We start from the raw sequence: 21,490 nt of genomic DNA, 5'->3' as shown, positions 1-21,490 counted from the left end.
GGGTATGGTGCTGACAAACCTAGAAAAATAATCGGGGCGAACCGGGATTCGAACCCACAATCATAGGTTTCTGGCATGCCCAAGGGACGCAACTCTGCACAGCGAATCGCGGCGCCTTAGACGACTGGGCCACCCATGCCCCCTTCACGTGTGGTACTTTTAGCAATCGCCAACCACACACATAAACAGAGAGGCTGAGGACACTATACCTCTCAGTTGCTTTTATCATATGTTTGATTTTAAGTTGAAAGTTATGAACTATACTGGCGCCTAGTCAATACTAAAAGAGTACTTCATCATGGTTTATTTTACAAAATATATAATGTAATTTGATTTAAAACTTTTAAAAATTAAAAGAAAAAGAATTCCGCACAACTGCTAATGGGTATCTTAGAAATCTTATACTTGAAAAATCAATAAATTTGTTTTTCGGCACAAATTTCAAACATATGGTTGCAAATTCATTTCTTAACCAAGTCTTCATTGAACCAGTTTTACACAAAATTACCCAGCCACAGATTATTTTTTACCAACTATTGTAGGGATGTGTGATGGTTAAATAGACATATTCAAAGATAACAAAAGTTCTTTCAATATTTATAAAACAAACCGACATCAACTTCTGCATACTTTCTTTTGCCCCTCTGTTTACTTCACACATATTGTGCCCTCACGGAGAGTCCAACGCACCAACGTTCCAACAACTATACTGCCTGTCTCGGTCTCACTCGCTCGCTCCATGGCTCCGATCCTAGTGCCTTAATGAATCCATTATATAACATAATGCACGACAATAAATGAGTCAATATATAACTGTTCTCTAAATATTTATTCACATTTTCTTACATTTCATTAATTTTATTACACGTATTTTATAACTGATAACTGAGAGATATATAAGCAACAAATATATAAGGTTGCGTAGTAAATATGAACAAGCTAAGACATATATGTATATATATATTTTTTAGTTACATATATAAAGCAGAATAGTGTATTGGTTAAACGTGTATAAATGACTAAATAAATATATTTTGGTATATCTATATATATTGTTTATCGTATTTTTCTTTTCTTTCTTTTTTTTAGTCGAGTTTTCACAAAACACCGTACAAACAAAATATATGTTTTTACCCCAAAGGGTTGATATTAAAAGAAAATGTTTTTCCCCATTTTGATTGTTTGTTTTTTTGCATAAGTTGTGAATTTGACAATGTAAACAATTCAAGCAAAACATACTAAATCTTTTTGGGTGAACATTGTTGCCCAGGTTTTTTCTCTTATTTTTCAGTTTAAATAGTTATTTAACTGTTTTTGTTGTTCATTTTTACAATATAAACAAAATAACAATTTTTTATTCTTTTTTTAACGCCGCATATTCTTTTTTAATATTTTGCTGGCGAGGTTTCCAACGAAAACACAGCTATATCAAGCCATGACAAAAGTATAAACACAAACAACTGAAATCAGACAAAAAACATCAAATCACCATTACTGACAGAGAGCCCTCATCAAATTGAGGTACAGGCAATTCAAGTCAGTTGTGACCCTTCATCACATTGAGGTACAGACAATTCAAGACAGTTGTGACCCTTCATCACACTGAGGTACAGGCAATTCAAGTCAGTTGTGATGCTTCATCACATTGAGGTACAGGCAGCACAAGGCAGTTGTGATGCTTCATCACATTGAGGTACAGGCAATTCAAGACAGTTATGATCTTTCATCACATTGAGGTACAGGCAATTCAAGACAGTTGTGACCCTTCATCACATTGAGGTACAGGCAGCACAAGTCAGTTGTGACCCTTCATCACATTGAGGTACAGGCAGCACAAGTCAGTTGTGACCCTTCATCACATTGAGGTACAGGCAATATAAGACAGTTGTGACCCTTCATCACATTGAGGTACAGGCAGCACAAGTCAGTTGTGACCCTTCATCACATTGAGGTACAGGCAACACAAGTCAGTTGTGACCCTTCATCACATTGAGGTACAGGCAATATAAGACAGTTGTGACCCTTCATCACATTGAGGTACAGGCAGCACAAGTCAGTTGTGACCCTTCATCACATTGAGGTACAGGCAGCTCAAGACAGTTGTGACCCTTCATCACATTGAGGTACAGGCAGCACAAGACAGTTGTGACACTTCATCATATTGAGGTACAGGCAGCACAAGGCCGCTGTTACCCTTCATCACATTGAGGTACAGGCAATATAAGACAGTTGTGATGCTTCATCACATTGAGGTACAGGCAGCACAAGACAGTTGTGACCCTTCATCACATTGAGGTACAGGCAACGCAAGGCCGTTGTGATCCTTCATCACATTGAGGTACAGGCAATTAAAGACAGCTGTGATCCTTCATCTCATTGAGGTACAGGCAGCACAAGTCAGTTGTGATCCTTCATCACATTGAGGTACAGGCAATTCAAGACAGCTGTGATCCTTCATCACATTGAGGTACAGGCAGCACAAGGCAGTTGTGATCCTTCATCACATTGAGGTACAGGCAATTCAAGACATCTGTGATCCTTCATCACAATGAGGTACAGGCAACACAAGTCAGTTGTGATCCTTCATCACATTGAGGTGCAGGCAACACAAGGCAGTTGTGACCCTTCATCACATTGAGGTACAGGCAACGCAAGGCAGTTGTGATCCTTCATCACATTGAGGTACAGGCGGCACAAGACAGCTGTGATCCTTCATCACATTGAGGTACAGGCAACACAAGGCAGTTGTGATCCTTCATCACATTGAGGTGCAGGCAACACAAGGCAGTTGTGACCCTTCATCACATTGAGGTACAGGCAACACAAGGCAGTTGTGACCCTTCATCACATTGAGGTACAGGCAACACAAGGCAGTTGTGATCCTTCATCACATTGAGGTACAGGCAATTCAAGACAGCTGTGATCCTTCATCTCATTGAGGTACAGGCGGCACAAGGCAGTTGTGATCCTTCATCACATTGAGGTACAGGGAACACAAGGCAGCTGTGATCCTTCATCACATTGAGGTACAGGCAGCACAAGGCAGTTGTGACCCTTCATCACATTGAGGTACAGGCAACACAAGACAGTTGTGATCCTTCATCACATTGAGGTACAGGGAACACAAGGCAGCTGTGATCCTTCATCACATTGAGGTACAGGCAGCACAAGGCAGTTGTGATCCTTCATCACATTGAGGTACAGGCAATTCAAGACAGTTGTGATCCTTCATCACATTGAGGTACAGGCAGCACAAGGCAGTTGTGATCCTTCATCACATTGAGGTACAGGCAACACAAGGCAGTTGTGATCCTTCATCACATTGAGGTACAGGGAACACAAGGCAGCTGTGATCCTTCATCACATTGAGGTACAGGCAGCACAAGGCAGTTGTGATCCTTCATCACATTGAGGTACAGGGAACACAAGGCAGTTGTGATCCTTCATCACATTGAGGTACAGGCAACACAAGGCAGTTGTGATCCTTCATCACATTGAGGTACAGGCGGCACAAGGCAGTTGTGATCCTTCATCACATTGAGGTACAGGCGGCACAAGGCAGTTGTGATCCTTCATCACATTGAGGTACAGGCGGCACAAGGCAGTTGTGATCCTTCATCACATTGAGGTACAGGCAACGCAAGGCAGTTGTGATCCTTCATCACATTGAGGTACAGGCGGCACAAGGCAGTTGTGATCCTTCATCACATTGAGGTGCAGGCAACACAAGGCAGTTGTGACCCTTCATCACATTGAGGTACAGGCAACGCAAGGCAGTTGTGATCCTTCATCACATTGAGGTACAGGCGGCACAAGACAGCTGTGATCCTTCATCACATTGAGGTACAGGGAACACAAGGCAGCTGTGATCCTTCATCACATTGAGGTACAGGCAACACAAGGCAGTTGTGATCCTTCATCACATTGAGGTACAGGCGGCACAAGGCCGTTGTGATCCTTCATCACATTGAGGTACAGGCAGCTCAAGGCAGTTGTGATCCTTCATCACATTGAGGTACAGGCAGCACAAGACAGTTCTGACACTTCATCACATTGAGGTATAGGCAGTTCGAGACAGTTGTGATCCTTCATCAGATTGCGGTACAGGCAGCACAAGGCAGTTGTGATCCTTCATCACATTGAGATACAGGCAGCACAAGGCAGGTGTGATCCTTCATCACATTGAGGTACAGGCAGCACAAGTCAGTTGTGACCCTTCATCACATTGAGGTATAGGCAGCACAAGTCAGTTGTGATGCTTCATCACATTGAGGTACAGGCAGCACAAGGCAGTTGTGACCCTTCATCACATTGAGGTACAGGCAGTTCGAGACGGTTGTGATCCTTCATCAGATTGCGGTACAGGAATTCTACACAGTTGTGACACTTCATCACATTGAGATACAGGCAACAAAAGGCAGTTGTGACCCTTCATCACATTGAGGTACAGGCAACACAAGGCCGTTGTGATCCTTCATCACATTGAGGTACAGGGAATCTAAGACAGTTGTGATCCTTCATCACATTGAGGTACAGGCAACACAAGTCAGTTGTAACCCTTCATCACATTGAGGTACAGGCAACACAGTAATTATCATCACATATAGGGAGATTCAACAGGTGACAATAATGTTCTTTACCAACGTAAATATTGTAACGTAATACATATTATTATTATTATCCAACAACACATTCAATAATAGCAGCAGCTGCAATATAGCCAGCCGCCTTTCAATGCTTATTGATACCATTTGGCAATACAATATTTTTTTTGTATTTTGTATTTTTTTGTATTATTTCTTGAATGACTAAACTGGAAGCAAAATCCACAATAAAAACTTGAATAACATATGTCTGTAATATTGGCGTCCATTCATCCCAATAAGGATTTCATGTGACAGCACTGATCTTTGATGACTAGAGATACCCAATTCATATGATAGGCTGTTCTTTGATCACATAAATGTACATATTTCTTATGAAAGCGCTGTTCCCTGATCACACAGAGCTACAGGCAACACATGGTGGTTACTTCATCACATGCCACAGTGCACATTGGTCACTGATCAGCGACCGTGCTATAACGTTGGTCTTTCACATAATCCTGGTGCTTGGTGTAAGCTAACCTGACCAGACGAAGACAAATGCTACTCACATTTTATATCATCAGTTCATCATGCCATATCTGGTCGCGCTGTGGGAGCCTTTGACAAACCGATCCCTAGCGGCCGCTGATACAAAAATGTGTGTGTGTGTGTGTGTGTGTGCGTGCGTGCGTGCGTGCGTGCGTGCGTGCGTGCGTGTGTGTGTGTGCGTGTGTGTGTGTGTATACTACAGGCGCTTACACATACATTGTAAGGAGGGCCAATAATCACATAACAGACAAAAAATACTGACAATCAGGTGAATGGGACAATCAATGCAAATACAATGACAAAAACAACAAAGCAAGCTGGAATACTGTCGATGGTGCTGAACAACAAGACTAACATATGATTTTCTTTTCGAGATTAGAATGATAATGTACAAGAATGTTAATCAAGTGAAGAATACTGCTTTACGCCACTGTCAGAACTTTCCCAACTACATGACGGCGGTCTGGGGCGTAATCGAGTCTGGACCAGACAATCCAGGGTCGGAAGTGCGTGCAACGATCCATTTCGTCGAGGTACGATGACACACATCGATTACGTCACAGCTGAGCGGATATTCGTCCTCGGTTGTCACCCAGCCGAGGGCATGTGATCCCTGCTCAGCGGCCATTGTGACACCTGATACCCGTTTTAATCGTCTTACACGACAAGCATGGGCACAGGGGTAGTCCAGCACCCTTGTCGACCGGAAGGAGTTGCTACTATCATAGTTTTCAAAAGACGCCCCAAAAATACTTTGACTGCAGAGCACGTCTTGCTGTAATACGCCCTGATGGATTGAGATCTAAGCATCGTTTGACAAGATTCACGACGTTGCTGTCTATTTTTTTCAAAGCTGCGAAATCAGGTCCCTTGTAGAAAAATGACATTCTACTTATAAGATCATGTTTGATAGGGAATGGGAATTTTCCCATTAGGGCTTCGTAGATGGTCACACCGGTACTCCATACATCAAACGATCTTGCCCAGGTGTCTCGTGTGGCACGCATGTCCTCAGTATGTACTTCCGGTGGGGCGTAGACGGGTGTATAGAAGGTAGGCAGCCTGTATTCTGGTTTCTGCTCTTCCGTCAGCTTAAGTGCCCCACCGAAGTCAATTATTTTTACAGTATGCTTTGAGCCTATGAGGATGTTATCCGGCTTGATGTCTCTGTGGACTATATTTAGACGGTGGAGATATCTGAGGGCTGAAAAGACCTGTTTTGCAATGGTTTTGAGATACTTCTGCCTCCATCTGACAGAATGATTTGTAATGAAATAATCCATGTCATATCCTTTGACCAACTCCATGATCATAATCATCCTACCTGCATGTCGGAACAGTTCGTAGGCTTTGATGATATTATGATGGTTCACAGATGTTAAGATGTTAAATTCATTCTCCCACGTTTCTTTAACGAAGCCATCACGGTGGCACTTCATCATAGAAACCTTTGCTGCGTACAACACCCCGTCCTTCTTCACCCGATATACTACTGCAGCACCACCTGAACTGATGAGTGATTCGAAGTGGTACCCGTTGATGAGATGGCCAGTGAAGTTTGGTTCTGGAATGTCATCAGGAGGGCGGGGCGTCTTGACTGCGAAGGTCTTCCCCGTGTCAGGCTTCCCGTGAGCTGATGGAGTCTTCCCTTGGCCTGGAACAGGCACGTGAACTGATGGTGTCTTCCCTCGGCCTGGATCAGGAACGTGAACTGATGGAATTTTCCCTCGGGCTGGAGCAGGCACGTGAGCTGATGGAGTCTTCCCTCGGGCTGGAGCAGGCACGTGAGCTGATGGAGTCTTCCCTCGGGCTGGAGCAGGCACGTGAGCTGATGGAGTCTTCCCTCGGAGTGGAGCAGGCACGTGAGCTGATGGAGTCTTCCCTCGGGTTGGAGCAGGCACGTGAGCTAATGGAGTCTTCCCTCGGGCTGGAGAAGGCACGTGGACAGATGGAGTCTTCCCTCGGGCTGGATCAGGCATGTGAGCTAATGGAGTCTTCCCTCGGGCTGGAGAAGGCATGTGAACAGATGGAGTCTTCCCTCGGGCTGGAGCAGGCATGTGAGCTAATGGAGTCTTCCCTCGGGCTGGAGAAGGCACGTGAACAGATGGAGTCTTCCCTCGGGCTGGAGCTGGCACGTGAACAGATGGAGCCTTCCCTCGGGCTCGAGCAAGTTCGTGAACAGGACTCTTCCATCGGGTTGGTGTGGATCCGTGAACGGATGGACGCTTTTCACGTGTTGGAGTAGACTCTTGAATTGATGGACTCTTCACACTTGTGGGAGTGTGTCCACGTGATGGACTGGACACGTGGATGGATGGACTTCTCTCTCTTGTGGGAGTGTGTCCATGAACTGATGGACTCTTTTCACGTGATGGACTGGACACGTGGATGGATGGACTTCTCTCTCTTGTGGGAGTGTGTCCATGAACTGATGGACTCTTTTCACGTGATGGACTGGACACGTGGATGGATGGACTTCTCTCTCTTGTGGGAGTGTGTCCATGAACTGATGGACTCTTTTCACGTGATGGAGTGGGTCCGTGAATGGATGGACTCTTCTCTCTTGTTGGAGTGCGTCGGTGAATTGATGGAGTCTTCTCACTTGTTGGAGTAGGCCCGTGAACCGATGAACTCTCATCAGGTGTTGGAGATGGACTCTTCCATGGAGCTAGAGAGTGCTCGTCAGATGATGAGTTTTCCACCGATGGTTCAAGCTGATGATCAGATGGTACTTCCCCTTGTGGCTCATCAGGCTTTTGAGCAGGTGATCCCAGTTCTTGCGGAGGGGGCCTCTTCTTAACGTCATCAACAGATTTGTCACCACTCGGGGCTGATGAATGAACAGATGGGCTTAGGATATTATCCACCTGTTCCCCAGAAGAATTGAAATAGGATCCCCAAGCTTCAGCCGCAACATTGTGGGGACCGGGTGTCTTGGACAGGAACCTCGTACGTGAACCTGGAAAGGAAGAATATGCAAGCTACAGGGTAAGCATGATTGCGGTGTTGGGGACATTCTTATAAACATTTAACTGAGGCCGAAACCAAAAATAAAACATGCCTCGTTTGCCTCATGCCCCACTCAATGAAAAGGATGGGTAACTCTGCGAAGTATATTACATTTGGGCTCAAATACATCTATCTTTGGTCCACGTTCACCCACCCTTCCACTACAATTTAATCACATGTCCATATGGATTTCTTTTTGACTATCATTTAATGTGTTTCTATGAAAAAGTCTCTCAATGTGTTTCTATGACTTATATGATCAGGGGTTGATATTCAAGGGCATCATGATTCGGGGAACAACAAATATGTCGCAGAAATTTGAAATCTGGTTGTACTGAGTGAGTGAATGTTGATTAACGTCGCAGTCGATTCTATATCAACGCGGCCTGTAAACAATCGCGAATGGACAAACCATAGGTTGATACAAGTCACAGAGAAACAGCATTTCTGTATCTCCGGTTTCATGTTTCAATTTGACTCGTGCAAATATAATATAAAAGATGTTGATAATTACATCTCTAATTCTTATCAAACTATTGCAGATTTCAATATATTCGTCTGTGAAAAACATTATTAATCTGAAAAATATAAAATTGATATTTCACTGGAGTATACTAATGTTTCTCAAATAAAATAATCGATATCGTTAAGAAAATACATTAATAAAACATTTACCTTTCCTCAAATACCATGCTTATCACAACGATTGACCTGAAAACGCTGATATTTTTTTCATATAAAAATACTAAATGTATGTTATTATAACGGCATGGAACATATTGATACTATTTTCCCCAAACCCCTGACATGACTTCTTGTTGCAAAACCCCAGTGAAGAAATGGACACAATAGCATCTCTAAATTACAAGCTCCTGATAATAAAACAAATGGACCAAACGGGGGTCGAACTGTACATGCCACACAATAAAGGACTGATGAATCTCCACATCAAGTTTATGATGCGAATGGAGTGATCTCCCCTTGAGAGAGTAAACAAAAATGGCTGCCACTACCGTAACGTTTGAAATCTTCAGTGGAGGATAATTCCTAGGTCTACAGTATACAGCTTTAGACATGCCGATTAAGTGAGAGATTGTGACATGTTGTTGAAAGGTGGGTGAAGTTTTAAGTTCATGTTTGTTTTGTTGAGGTCGAAACTTTCTGCTTGACACTTTGCAGAGGCTGTGGGAAGACGTTGACCATGTTGACGTTTCACATAACCGCCTAAACCATCGTTTACGCTGTTGTCATCGATCTTGTTTTGTTGTTACCATTGCTTTGCACCCGGGGTACATTTCGACAAGTTTACTTTAACCCAGTTTCTTATCCCGTCTACTGAAATGTAGAGTTACTGCAATATAACATGTTGCTCGTAGTAGGCTACAGTTTTCTGTTTGTGTGTAGTACTTTTATAATATATTGTGTAGGCTTATCTCTTTGGTTTGCAGTTACAAAGGTGCACAATAGACCTACAATATCCTGACGATACGATGTACACCATGTACACTGGGTAGATAGATCTCTATATCGAAATATAAGTATAACTAATAATGATTCCATGATTGTGTAGTTTGTATTTCACTGATAACAGGACCAATTGCATACAAATAGAGTTTAATACTCAGTTTGGGGTAATGTTTCATCACGTGAATGTGAAGTTCTGATTGAAATATCTATTGAAATACATTTTGCTAGTGTCTAACGTCAAAATATAATTATATTATGTGTATCAGTGTCGCAGGTAATGATCACAACCCTAATTACCCACGAGCACAGACATTGTCTCATTGTCACACATTAAAAATAAAATATAACTGTGTGATGTGTAGTTTATTAATGCTGATCTTACAGTGTCTTAAGTGTATGAAGTGTGAACATATCAATATGTACCTTAAAGAGTAGGGACCGACCATTTGATATTCTGGGGTGGTGGTGGTGGAATTTTGTTATTGGGCCATTATATTATTTAAATGAAACCCCAGTGCCACCACTAAAACCACTTAACCATATGCTGGTATATTCCTTGATACAACACTGTGTAATCTTTCGCAGTATAAATTATCAATATCATTATTGCATGTAAATGTATGTTTTTGTGTATGTATTTATGTATGTGCATTGTATGTTGTACATATTCAGTATATCATGATATATACTTATACATTGGTATGTATACTTTAACAGTGAGAGACAATGTTCTCAATCATATTGACAATACAATTTGTTGAAACAAAACCTAAAAAACAGACATTGTATTATTTTCAAACAAGTGACAAGCATTTTATGGTGTGTAAAAATAGGGTTTTATGTGGTATTCAAATCAGGAGTTAGAGACTACCCTAACTGCACACATACAATATCTCAGCATTACATATGAAACTAACAGTCCAAACAGATACATTATTATTGATGTGACGTGACAGATGCCAATTTTATAGTGCCCACTGAGATACCATGCCGCAGTTCAACATGAATACCCCACTCAGACACAGTATACTCCTTGTTTTACCAGTCCTTGTTTTAGCCCCAAGCACCAGGTGGGGTAACAACATGTACCATCTTTTAACATCTTGTATGATGCGGCCAGGGGATGGAACCAGAGGTGACCACACAGGTGGCCACATGATTATTACCCTAATTACACAAAGATGTGTCTCCACAGAGGACTTAAACTAAAGTTTAAAAATTATTATTTATAGTTTATCAAACAAGCAGTTAATTGATTAAACAGAGACACTGTCTCTGACTCTCAGCATAGCATATTAAACTATATTTCACGTGGTGTGGTATATCATACAAGCAGTTAATTATCACCCTTATTACACAGACACATTATATCAGCATAGAACATTAAACTATAGTTTTGTATTGCATAGTATATGAAATAAGTAGTTAATCTTTCCTTTAATTACACAGACAGTGTCTCAGCATAGCACATTAGGTGGTAGTTTTATGATGAATAGCATATCTAACAAGCAGTTTCCCATTACTATCGCTGCACAGAAATAATGTCTCAGCATAGCACATTAGACTGTAGTTTTATGATGAATAGCATAGCATATTTAACTAGCAGTTTGCCATTACTATCACTTCACAGAAACAATGTCTCAGCATAGCACATTATACTGTAGTTTTATGATGAATAGCATAGCATATCTAACTAGCAGTTTGTCATTACTATCACTGCACAGAAACAATGTCTCAGCATAGCACAGTAGACTGTAGTTTTATGATGAATAGCATAGCATATCTAACTAGCAGTTTGTCATTACTATCACTTCACAGAAACAATGTCTCAGCATAGCACATTAGACTGTAGTTTTATGATGAATAGCATAGCATATCTAACTAGCAGTTTGCCATAACTATCACTGCACAGAAACAATGTCTCAGCATAGCACATTAGACAGTAGTTTTATGATGAATAACATATCTAACTAGCAGTTTGCTATTACTATCACTGCACAGAAACAATGTCTTAGCATAGCACATTATACTGTAGTTTTATGATGAATAGCATAGCATATCTAACTAGCAGTTTGTCATTACTATCACTGCACAGAAACAATGTCTCAGCATAGCACATTAGACTGTAGTTTTATGATGAATAGCATAGCATATCTAACTAGCATTTTGTCATTACTATCACTGCACAGAAACAATGTCTCAGCATAGCACATTGGACTGGAGTTTTATGATGAAAAGCATAGAATATCTAACAAGCAGTTTGTCATTACTATCACTGCACAGAAACAATGTCTCAGCATAGCACAGTAGACTGTAGTTTTATGATGAATAGCATATCTAACTAGCAGTTTGTCATTACTATCACTGAACAGAAGTAATGTCTCAGCATAGCACATTAGACAGTAGTTTTATGATGAATAACATATCTAACTAGCAGTTTGCCATAACTATTACTGCACAGAAACAATGTCTCAGCATAGCACATTAGACTGTTGTTTTATGATGAATAGCATATCTAACTAGCAGTTTATCATTACTATCGCTGCACAGAAACAATGTCTCAGCATAGCACATTATACTGTAGTTTTATGACGAATAGCGTATCTAACTAGCAGTTTGTCATTACTATCACTGAACAGAAGTAATGTCTCAGCATAGCACATTAGGTGGTATTTTTTATGATGAATAGCATATCTAACTAGCAGTTTGCTATTACTATCACTGCACAGAAACAATGTCTCAGCATAGCACATTAGACTGTAGTTTTATGAAGAATAGCATAGCATATCTAACTAGCAGTTTGCCATTACTATCACTGCACAGAAACAATGTCTCAGCATAGCACAGTAGACTGTAGTTTTATGATGAATAGCATAGCATATCTAACTAGCAGTTTGCCATTACTATCACTGCACAGAAACAATGTCTCAGCATAGCACATTACACTGTAGTTTTATGATGAATAGCATAGCATATCTAACTAGCAGTTTGCCATTACTATCACTGCACAGAAACAATGTCTCAGCATAGCACATTAGACAGTAGTTTTATGATGAATAACATATCTAACTAGCAGTTTGCTATTACTATCACTGCACAGAAACAATGTCTTAGCATAGCACATTATACTGTAGTTTTATGATGAATAGCATAGCATATCTAACTAGCATTTTGTCATTACTATCACTTCACAGAAAGAATGTCTCAGCATAGCACATTAGACTGTAGTTTTATGATGAATAGCATAGCATATCTAACTAGCATTTTGTCATTACTATCACTGCACAGAAACGATGTCTCAGCATAGCACATTAGACTGGAGTTTTATGATGAAAAGCATAGCATATCTAACAAGCAGTTTGTCATTACTATCACTGCACAGAAACAATGTCTCAGCATAGCACATTAGACTGTAGTTTTATGATGAATAACATATCTAACTAGCAGTTTGCCATTATTATCACTGCCCAGAAACAATGTCTCAGCATAGCACATTATACTGTAGTTTTATGATGAATAGCATAGCATATCTAACTAGCAGTTTGCCATTACTATCACTGCACAGAAACACTGTCTCAGCATAGCACATTAGACTGTAGTTTTATGATGAAAAGCAAAGCATATCTAACAAGCAGTTTGTCATTACTATCACTGCACAGAAACAATGTCTCAGCATAGCACATTAGACTGTAGTTTTATGATGAATAGCATAGCATATCTAACAAGCAGTTTGTCATTACTATCACTGCACAGAAACAATGTCTCAGCATAGCACATTAGACTGGAGTTTTATGATGAATAGCACATCTAACTAGCAGTTTGTCATTACTATCACTGAACAGAAACAATGTCTCAGCATAGCACATTAGACTGTAGTTTTATGATGAATAGCATATCTAACTAGCAGTTTGCCATAACTATTACTGCACAGAAACAATGTCTCAGCATAGCACATTAGACTGTTGTTTTATGATGAATAGCCTAGCATATCTCACTAGCAGTTTGTCATTACTATCACTGCACAGAAACATTGTCTCAGCATAGCACATAAGACTGTAGTTTTATGATGAATAGCATATCTACTAGCAGTTTATCATTACTATCGCTGCACCGAAATAATGTCTCAGCATAGCACATTACACTGTAGTTTTATGATGAATAGCGTATCTAACTAGCAGTTTGCCATTACTATCACTGAACAGAAACAATGTCTCCGCATAGCACATTAGACTGTAGTTTTATGAAGAGTAGCATAGCATATCTAACTAGCAGTTTGCCATTACTATCACTGCACAGAAACAATGTCTCCGCATAGCACATTAGACTGTAGTTTTATGATGAATAGCATATCTACTAGCAGTTTATCATTACTATCGCTGCACCGAAATAATGTCTCAGCATAGCACATTACACTGTAGTTTTATGACGAATAGCGTATCTAACTAGCAGTTTGCCATTACTATCACTGAACAGAAACAATGTCTCCGCATAGCACATTAGACTGTAGTTTTATGAAGAGTAGCATAGCATATCTAACTAGCAGTTTGCCATTACTATCACTGCACAGAAACAATGTCTCCGCATAGCACATTAGACAGTAGTTTTATGATGAATAGCATAGCATATCTAACTAGCAGTTTGTCATTACTATCACTGCACAGAAACAATGTCTCAGCATAGCACATTACACTGTAGTTTTATGATGAATAGCATAGCATATTTAACAAGCAGTTTGTCATTACTATCACTGCACAGAAACAATGTCTCCGCATAGCACATTAGACTGTAGTTTTATGATGAATAGCATAAGATATCTAACTAGCAGTTTGTCATTACTATCACTGAACAGAAACAATGTCTTAGCATAGCACATTAGACTGTAGTTTTATGATGAAAAGCATAGCATATCTAACTAGCAGTTTATCATTACTATCACTGCACAGAAACAATGTCTCAGCATAGCACATTATACTGTAGTTTTATGATGAATAGCATAGCATATCTAACTAGCAGTTTGCCATTACTATCCCTGCACAGAAACAATGTCTCAGCATAGCACATTAGACTGTAGTTTTATGATGAATAGCATAAGATATCTAACTAGCAGTTTGTCATTACTACCACTGCACAGAAACAATGTCTCAGCATAGCACATTAGACTGTAGTTTTATGATGAATAGCATATCTAACTAGCAGTTTGTCATTACTATCACTGCACAGAAACAATGTCTCAGCATAGCACATTATACTGTTGTTTTATGATGAATAGCATATCTAACTAGCAGTTTGCCATTACTATTACTGCACAGAAACAATGTCTCAGCATAGCACATTAGACGGTAGTTTTATGATGAATAGCATAGCATATCTAACTAGCATTTTGCCATTACTATCACTGCACAGAAACAATGTCTCAGCATAGCACATTAGACTGTAGTTTTATGATGAATAGCATAGCATATCTAACTAGCATGTTGTCATTACTATCACTTCACAGAAACGATGTCTCAGCATAGCACATTAGACTGTAGTTTTATGATGAATAGCATATCTAACAAGTCTCAATGTCACACATTCAACTATATTTTTATAATGTGTATCAATTTAGCAGTTAAAGGGGAAGTTGGTCTGCTATCCATTGTTAGTCTTGGCCTGTACATTGTAATTAGTGCCATGTGTGAGATTATGACATTGTCCCTTTGTAAATAGTACTCGTTTACTGTTAGATTGAAATACATACCAAACAAACTTCGAGTGGGCAGACAAAGTGGTATTTCAATTACTCGAATCGTACACTTTAACTTTAGCTCCCCTTTAATGATTACCAAGATTGGAGAGAGAAATTGTCTCTGGCGACCCTACTCCCTAATAATGATCTAGACTTTTGTAGTAAAGCAGTCAGCTGGTCACGCCAATGGCAACATTGAACATGAACGCAATGAAATATATTAACACAACAATATATACAGCAATATGTATTAGTATGATATTATGAAAAAAAGTAAATATGACGTATATTTAATCTCAAGAAGTCTGATGTTAGCAATATAAGATTACTAGTTTCCTTGGCCTCAATTAAAGCAATAGTTAACATAACAATTAATGTTGCTCCAGTTTGATGAGTCTCATGTTAGTGGCTTTGCTTTTCTCCGTTCAGAAATATTAATATGCCAACATTAAAATATCATAGTCTCCAGTTACACTTCTGAAATGGAGATCGGTGCATAATATGTAACAATGAGCGGCCTTGTGATTGCATACTGAAAAGAACATATTTATTTCAGTCAAGATTTGATTTACTGTAGTTGGTCCTGTTATAGCCCTGCACAGCTTGACACAACGTTCATTCACTCGCTCGCCCCAGGCTATGTGACTTAACCTATCTCTGTAAACCGGAAGACGGACTTAGACGTTTCACTACGCCTCACGCCCAATTTTATAATTTTAATGGCATAAACACCCCTTGGGACGCCTTTAAAACTTCAATAATGCACTGTAAACACCAAACATTACAAAACTAACTGATCATTTACGAAAGAAAATGTTATTACAACAGTATATAATTATAGGGACTCGTAAAGTATATTTTATGAAATGACGCCCATCTACAATTGATTTATCAGGCTATTTTATCTTGAAAATTGAGAAACTTTGTTTGTCAGATACTTACCATAATTCACGACGATTGAAGGATTCGAGATACTCTTCAACTTGAGTATTGTCGCCATTTCTAAGAAAAAAACGTCTGCGAGATAGTGGGCACAGCCGCATGTGGTCCGATGTCTCGGAATACTAACTATCTGTGACGTCACACTTCTATGACGTCACAAATGTAGTGCGGCTTTTCAGTCTTTGAGAACACAATTTTCAAAGAGAATTTCATCATGATGATGGCACTGAGTAAACTTTTGTGTTTTGGTCCATTTTAGATTACAGTCCATAATAAAAACTACACGTATTAATTTTTTTAAAAACAAAATCGACTTAATCCGCGTAGTCGCGCAAACATTTTGAGGATTCTGATTGGCTATTACATAGCAATGACCTGAGGTCAAGTGGTCATTGTTTTCTTGCAAATTTTCATTGCACTTTTTTTGTTACGGTATTAATTCTTACATATCGATGAAACACTTTAACTTCTTATAACTAAAATTAGACATTATCAAAATTCTTACTTCATGTAATGCTTGTGAAATTTTGGTATAAAGTAGTTTTAAAGATTGTTCGAAAGGAAACTACTTCAGTGGACAATGTCAGTTGACTAGTCCAGCTTATCCTTAACAAAAAAAACACTGTTCTACACGAACAAAAAACGATCAAAATGCCATAAAAGGCGACTATGCTTGTCGTCAGAGGCGACTAATGGGATCGGGTGGTCAGGCTCGCTGACTTGGTTGATGCATGTCTTCGATCCCAATTGCGTGGATCGGTGTTCATGATGTCAATCATTGGATTATCTGGTTCAGACTCGATTATTTACAGACCGCCGTCATGTAGCTGGAATATATTGCTGAGTGCGGCGTTAAACAACAAACAAATGTAAATAGGGCCGAAAATTTGGGGATAGGATAATTAGGCAAGAGGTAGGCATCCTAATTGTATTCCCATCCTAAAAATTGCTGATCTGTTTCTTCATGCAAATAATCGCCAGAACACTGTGAGAGTTTAGCGGATTTGTGGAGGTGTTCTTAATATTCCTAAAGTGTCACACAGAATATGCACATGCCATGTGTGAATAATACGCACTCCTTATAGTGTGTACGAAGTGTGTATATTTTGAACACTGATTGTTCAAATTCTGTACATTAGTGTTCCAACCTAAACACCGCTTTTCATATTTTGAACATCAATATAATTTGAACATGTAGAATGTTAAGATTTTGGACAGAAATACATGTTATGAGCAAAAGTTTTGGTGTGCAACAGATGCTCTGAGAAAATTAACGCTTGAATTTACAGTGAAGCATTCCCGTTATCGGAAGTGTCAATTCTACATATGACGTATTTGAGATTAGAAACTGTTGCTGACAATCGAACCAATATGCACGCACGGCATCAATGTAATCTGCTGACAGTGATTGACATATGTCCCAGATACCATCACCATAATAATATGATGACAATCAGCTGACATGTTCACTCTGTATAAGAGCAGGAGACGCAGCCTTCTTGCCATCACACAACAGCAGCACACAGGAAACATCATCTCGCCCCTGTTTGTCCGTAAGTCAATGTTATAGCTAGTTACAGACCTCTTTCATGTCATGTTAATCGTTAAGCTTGTAAAATGATTATGTTTCTAATGACCCGGCCGCCGCTTAAATTGCCCCCGAAGTAAAAATTGTTTATTTTTAAGCAAAGCTAAAAAGCGCCCTTTTCAATTCAAATTTTATTTTGAAAGTTTGGCACGCGCCATGTCCGATTTGCAAGGGAACGTATAGCCAAAGATTTGCTGGGTCCGTGGCCAAAAACGATCACGTGGTACTTCAGAGTCTTGTTTGATTTTATAGATGTTTACCTACAAAAAATATAAAATGATAAACATCAATTTTGAAAAAAAGTCAGAAGATTTCTTTTAAAGAAATAGCCTTATATCAACATCTTTGAACATAGATCGACTTTTCGTCATAATCTTAACCTGTGGTACATGCTCATTGTCAGATATCTGCACTCTACGATGACTGGGAAACTTTACGTTGTGATGCTGCTGGTTCTCCTAGTTGCTGGCGCAAACGCTCAATGGGGCACGGTATGTAACCACTGGTATATTTGTATGGTAGTTATATAGCTTGATATATTCCTTACATCAAACATGATTCCCGAAAACAGCGAAGAAAAACTATATATGATATATGGATATGAACTATTCTGTTATTTCAAACTCACGTTGCATGCTACTCTCCACAGTGCACCCAGGCCGGAGGGCGATGCAGCAATGTCCCCGGGGGTAACCCACAGATCGGATGCTGTCGGGGCCTCATGTGCAAGATGGTCTCCATCAACTACAGCACGTGTCAGTACGTTACAGGGCGTCGTTGATAACACTACATCCACTGTAATAAACTACTAAACACTTGGATATTGTTTGTTTTAAGTCAGCATCGTTACAAATTGACACTTGTCCAATAAGTCTTTGCCAAAGTACCCAACTAGTGGATGAAAACAGTTAGTTTCTGTCGCTGAGTCAGTGAAAAAGAATGCTTTGTACTTCATGTGGTAAGCCCGTAATTTAATGCATTGTGGGTGCATATCGTATCACGATTCTCTCATGCACTACGGTGCGATGGCTGGCTTAGGAAACTGTCGGGCAAAGGTATACGCTTTAAAATTGGATTTGACCAAAACAATTGAAAACGTTATCAAAACGTTACGAGGGTGAAACTCTAAAAACTTAAGGTCCATAACACATCTATGATATCCGTGTCAAATACATTACCATCGAATAATCAGTTCTTGTTTGTGTCATATAGAGCCACCATCAAACATGGGTGTATACTCTCGTTTGCCCGGCAGGTTTTAGATTACTGGGTACGGCACCCCAGTCGTCTATAATGCGCCTCAATTCGCTGTGAAAAACACAAACCCCAGAAACATATTATTGTGAGGTTGAATCCCGTTTCGCCTCGATTATGTTTTTAGGTTTGTCAGCACCATACCATAGGATGACCCAGTCGTCTGAGGCGCCACAATTCGCTGTGCAAAGTTGCGTCAATTGGACACCCCAGAATCCTATGATTGTGGGTTTGAATACCGGTTCGCCTCAATTATGTTTCTAGGTTTGTCAGCACCATGTTTCACCAAAGCGGTAAACGTCTGAGACCTGCACCACGTCGGGCTTTCCTCCCACATTAAGCTGATTTCGCCGTGATATAACTGGAATAATGTTAAAAGCGGCGTTAAACCCAACTCACTCACTCATGTACGTGTACACAAAGGATGATAGAGTTAGATCAAGAAGTCTTTTTTTTATTTCTTTGTTTTGTTTACTGAAGTCGGGATCCCATGTCTATTAATTATATAAACTGGCGGGCAAAAGGAAATATACACTTGAAAATTGGATTTGACACCAAAATTACAAACGTTATCAAAACGTTACAAAAACCTCATGGTTTATTCCCCCTGATTTTTTATTATTGTACGATAAGCAGCGACCACTGGGTTTTTTCTTGGGGCGGTGGGGTAGCCTAGTGGTTAAAGTGTTCACTCGTCACGCCGAAGACCCGGGTTCATTTCCCCACATGGGTACAATGTGTGAAGCCCATTTCTGGTGTCCCCATCCGTGAATGTTCTGGAATATTGCTAAAAGCGACGTAAAACCATACTCGCTCGCTCATTTTAGTCAGCAGAACTATTGACTCGTATAAATCCACATACTTATATAGGGGCGGTCGGGTAGCCTAGTGGTTAAAGCGTTCGCTCGTCACGCCGAAGACCCGGGTTCGATTCCCGACATGGGTACAATGTGTGAAGCCGATTTCTGGTGTCCCCCGCCGTGCTACTGCTGGAATATTGCTAGAAGCGGCGTAAATCACACTCGCTCACTCACATACTTGTATAGACATTTTCTAATCTTTGCAAATAGATCGACCCATTCCTCTCCACCCTCAACACAATGACGTCACACAAAGTGTCACTGACGTCATAGATATATGTGTATTCTGGTTGTTCTCAAAGCTCTCGGTGATCACGTTAACGACCTATATTGAGGCTTAATTCATTGCATTTCCAATAACCAAGGTAGGTTAAGCCGGACAAATACTTCACGTTGTAGTGTCTAAACAGCAATGGTAACGTAAGAACTTAAATTTGCAAGAGCACATCATATCTGTGAAGAGAACGTAAGCTTCTCCACTCTTGTCAATGTCGGTTTCGGCGTTTGGCACAGAACCTGACGCAAAGTACATTGGCACCACCCTTCTTGTCTATCAGCTTTAAACCATGTAAGTAAGTGTGTGTGGGGATAAGATACTTGCCGTAAAAGCAAATGCTTTAGGTGGTTCAGTTATTATGTCAACCAAATAATGATAGACTGCCATTCCCTTCATTTAGGCCTATAGGCCTATTTATGCGCAGTGTATTACTAGGCCTACCTTTAGAATACAGTACACAAACTTTTCAAACACGTGATCATACCCTATGACGTAATTTGTAGTATTTTGTTGCTAGTCACACCGGCGAAACAATGCCCAGTGACGTCAGGGGTCATCGAGTGCGAATAAGCTCCTCCCAGTGATCTATCATCTCTACACGCAATGTCATTGAATACGCCCTCGCGAAGACTATGTGACCGCCTCCGTCTGCCCTGAAAGCGGAAGGTCGGGGGTTCGACCTCGGCCGTGTCATACCAAAAGCCGTTCAACGATGATACATGTTGTTACCCTGTCTAGCGCTCGACATTTAGGGCCTAAAACAAGTACTGTCAGTATACTGTGTCTGAGTGGGGTGTTCATGTTAAACTGCCGCATGGTGTCTCAAGGGCCTAGCACTATAAAATCAGCATTAATTTAGGATTAGTACTTGTAAGCACACACACACACACACACACACACACACACACACACACACACACTAACCCTGACTGCAACGTTGAACCCCATTTCACCTCACTCCACATGTGATGATGTGTAGAGAAATGTACTCTTTTTCGTTGTTTAGGCCACTGTTCAGTACTGTACCCCAGCTATGTCCAACACCATCAGGACACTGATCACAGACATCAGAATTTCACTTAGGACAAGAGCCAATATCTACTGTTAAATCAGAGCAGTACAGATCAAGCTGCATTAATCGTTTTCAAAAAACATTTCATTATTTTAGATACTGTCCATGTGACAGCAAAAGTATTAGGTGTTGACACCAAGGACCTAAAGACCCCCTGC

General features: G+C 40.2%; 1 protein-coding gene across 1 annotated transcript; it reads right to left on the bottom strand.

Annotated features, from left to right (window-relative positions):
* Positions 1-5,866: 5,866 nt before the first annotated feature.
* Positions 5,867-16,339, bottom strand: LOC139449389 (uncharacterized). Its single transcript, XM_071230758.1, has 3 exons — positions 16,282-16,339; positions 7,561-8,094; positions 5,867-7,425 (listed from the first exon to the last, which is right to left on the bottom strand). The coding sequence occupies exons 1-3, from the start codon at positions 16,337-16,339 to the stop codon at positions 5,867-5,869; spliced, it is 2,151 nt and encodes a 716-aa protein (XP_071086859.1).
* Positions 16,340-21,490: the final 5,151 nt, after the last annotated feature.

Source organism: Haliotis cracherodii, unplaced genomic scaffold (assembly GCF_022045235.1).
Source record: "Haliotis cracherodii isolate W230 unplaced genomic scaffold, xgHalCrac1.p SCAF_10, whole genome shotgun sequence".
NCBI classification, from domain to species: domain Eukaryota; kingdom Metazoa; phylum Mollusca; class Gastropoda; order Lepetellida; family Haliotidae; genus Haliotis; species Haliotis cracherodii.
This window is presented reverse-complemented; position numbering and strand designations above follow the sequence as displayed.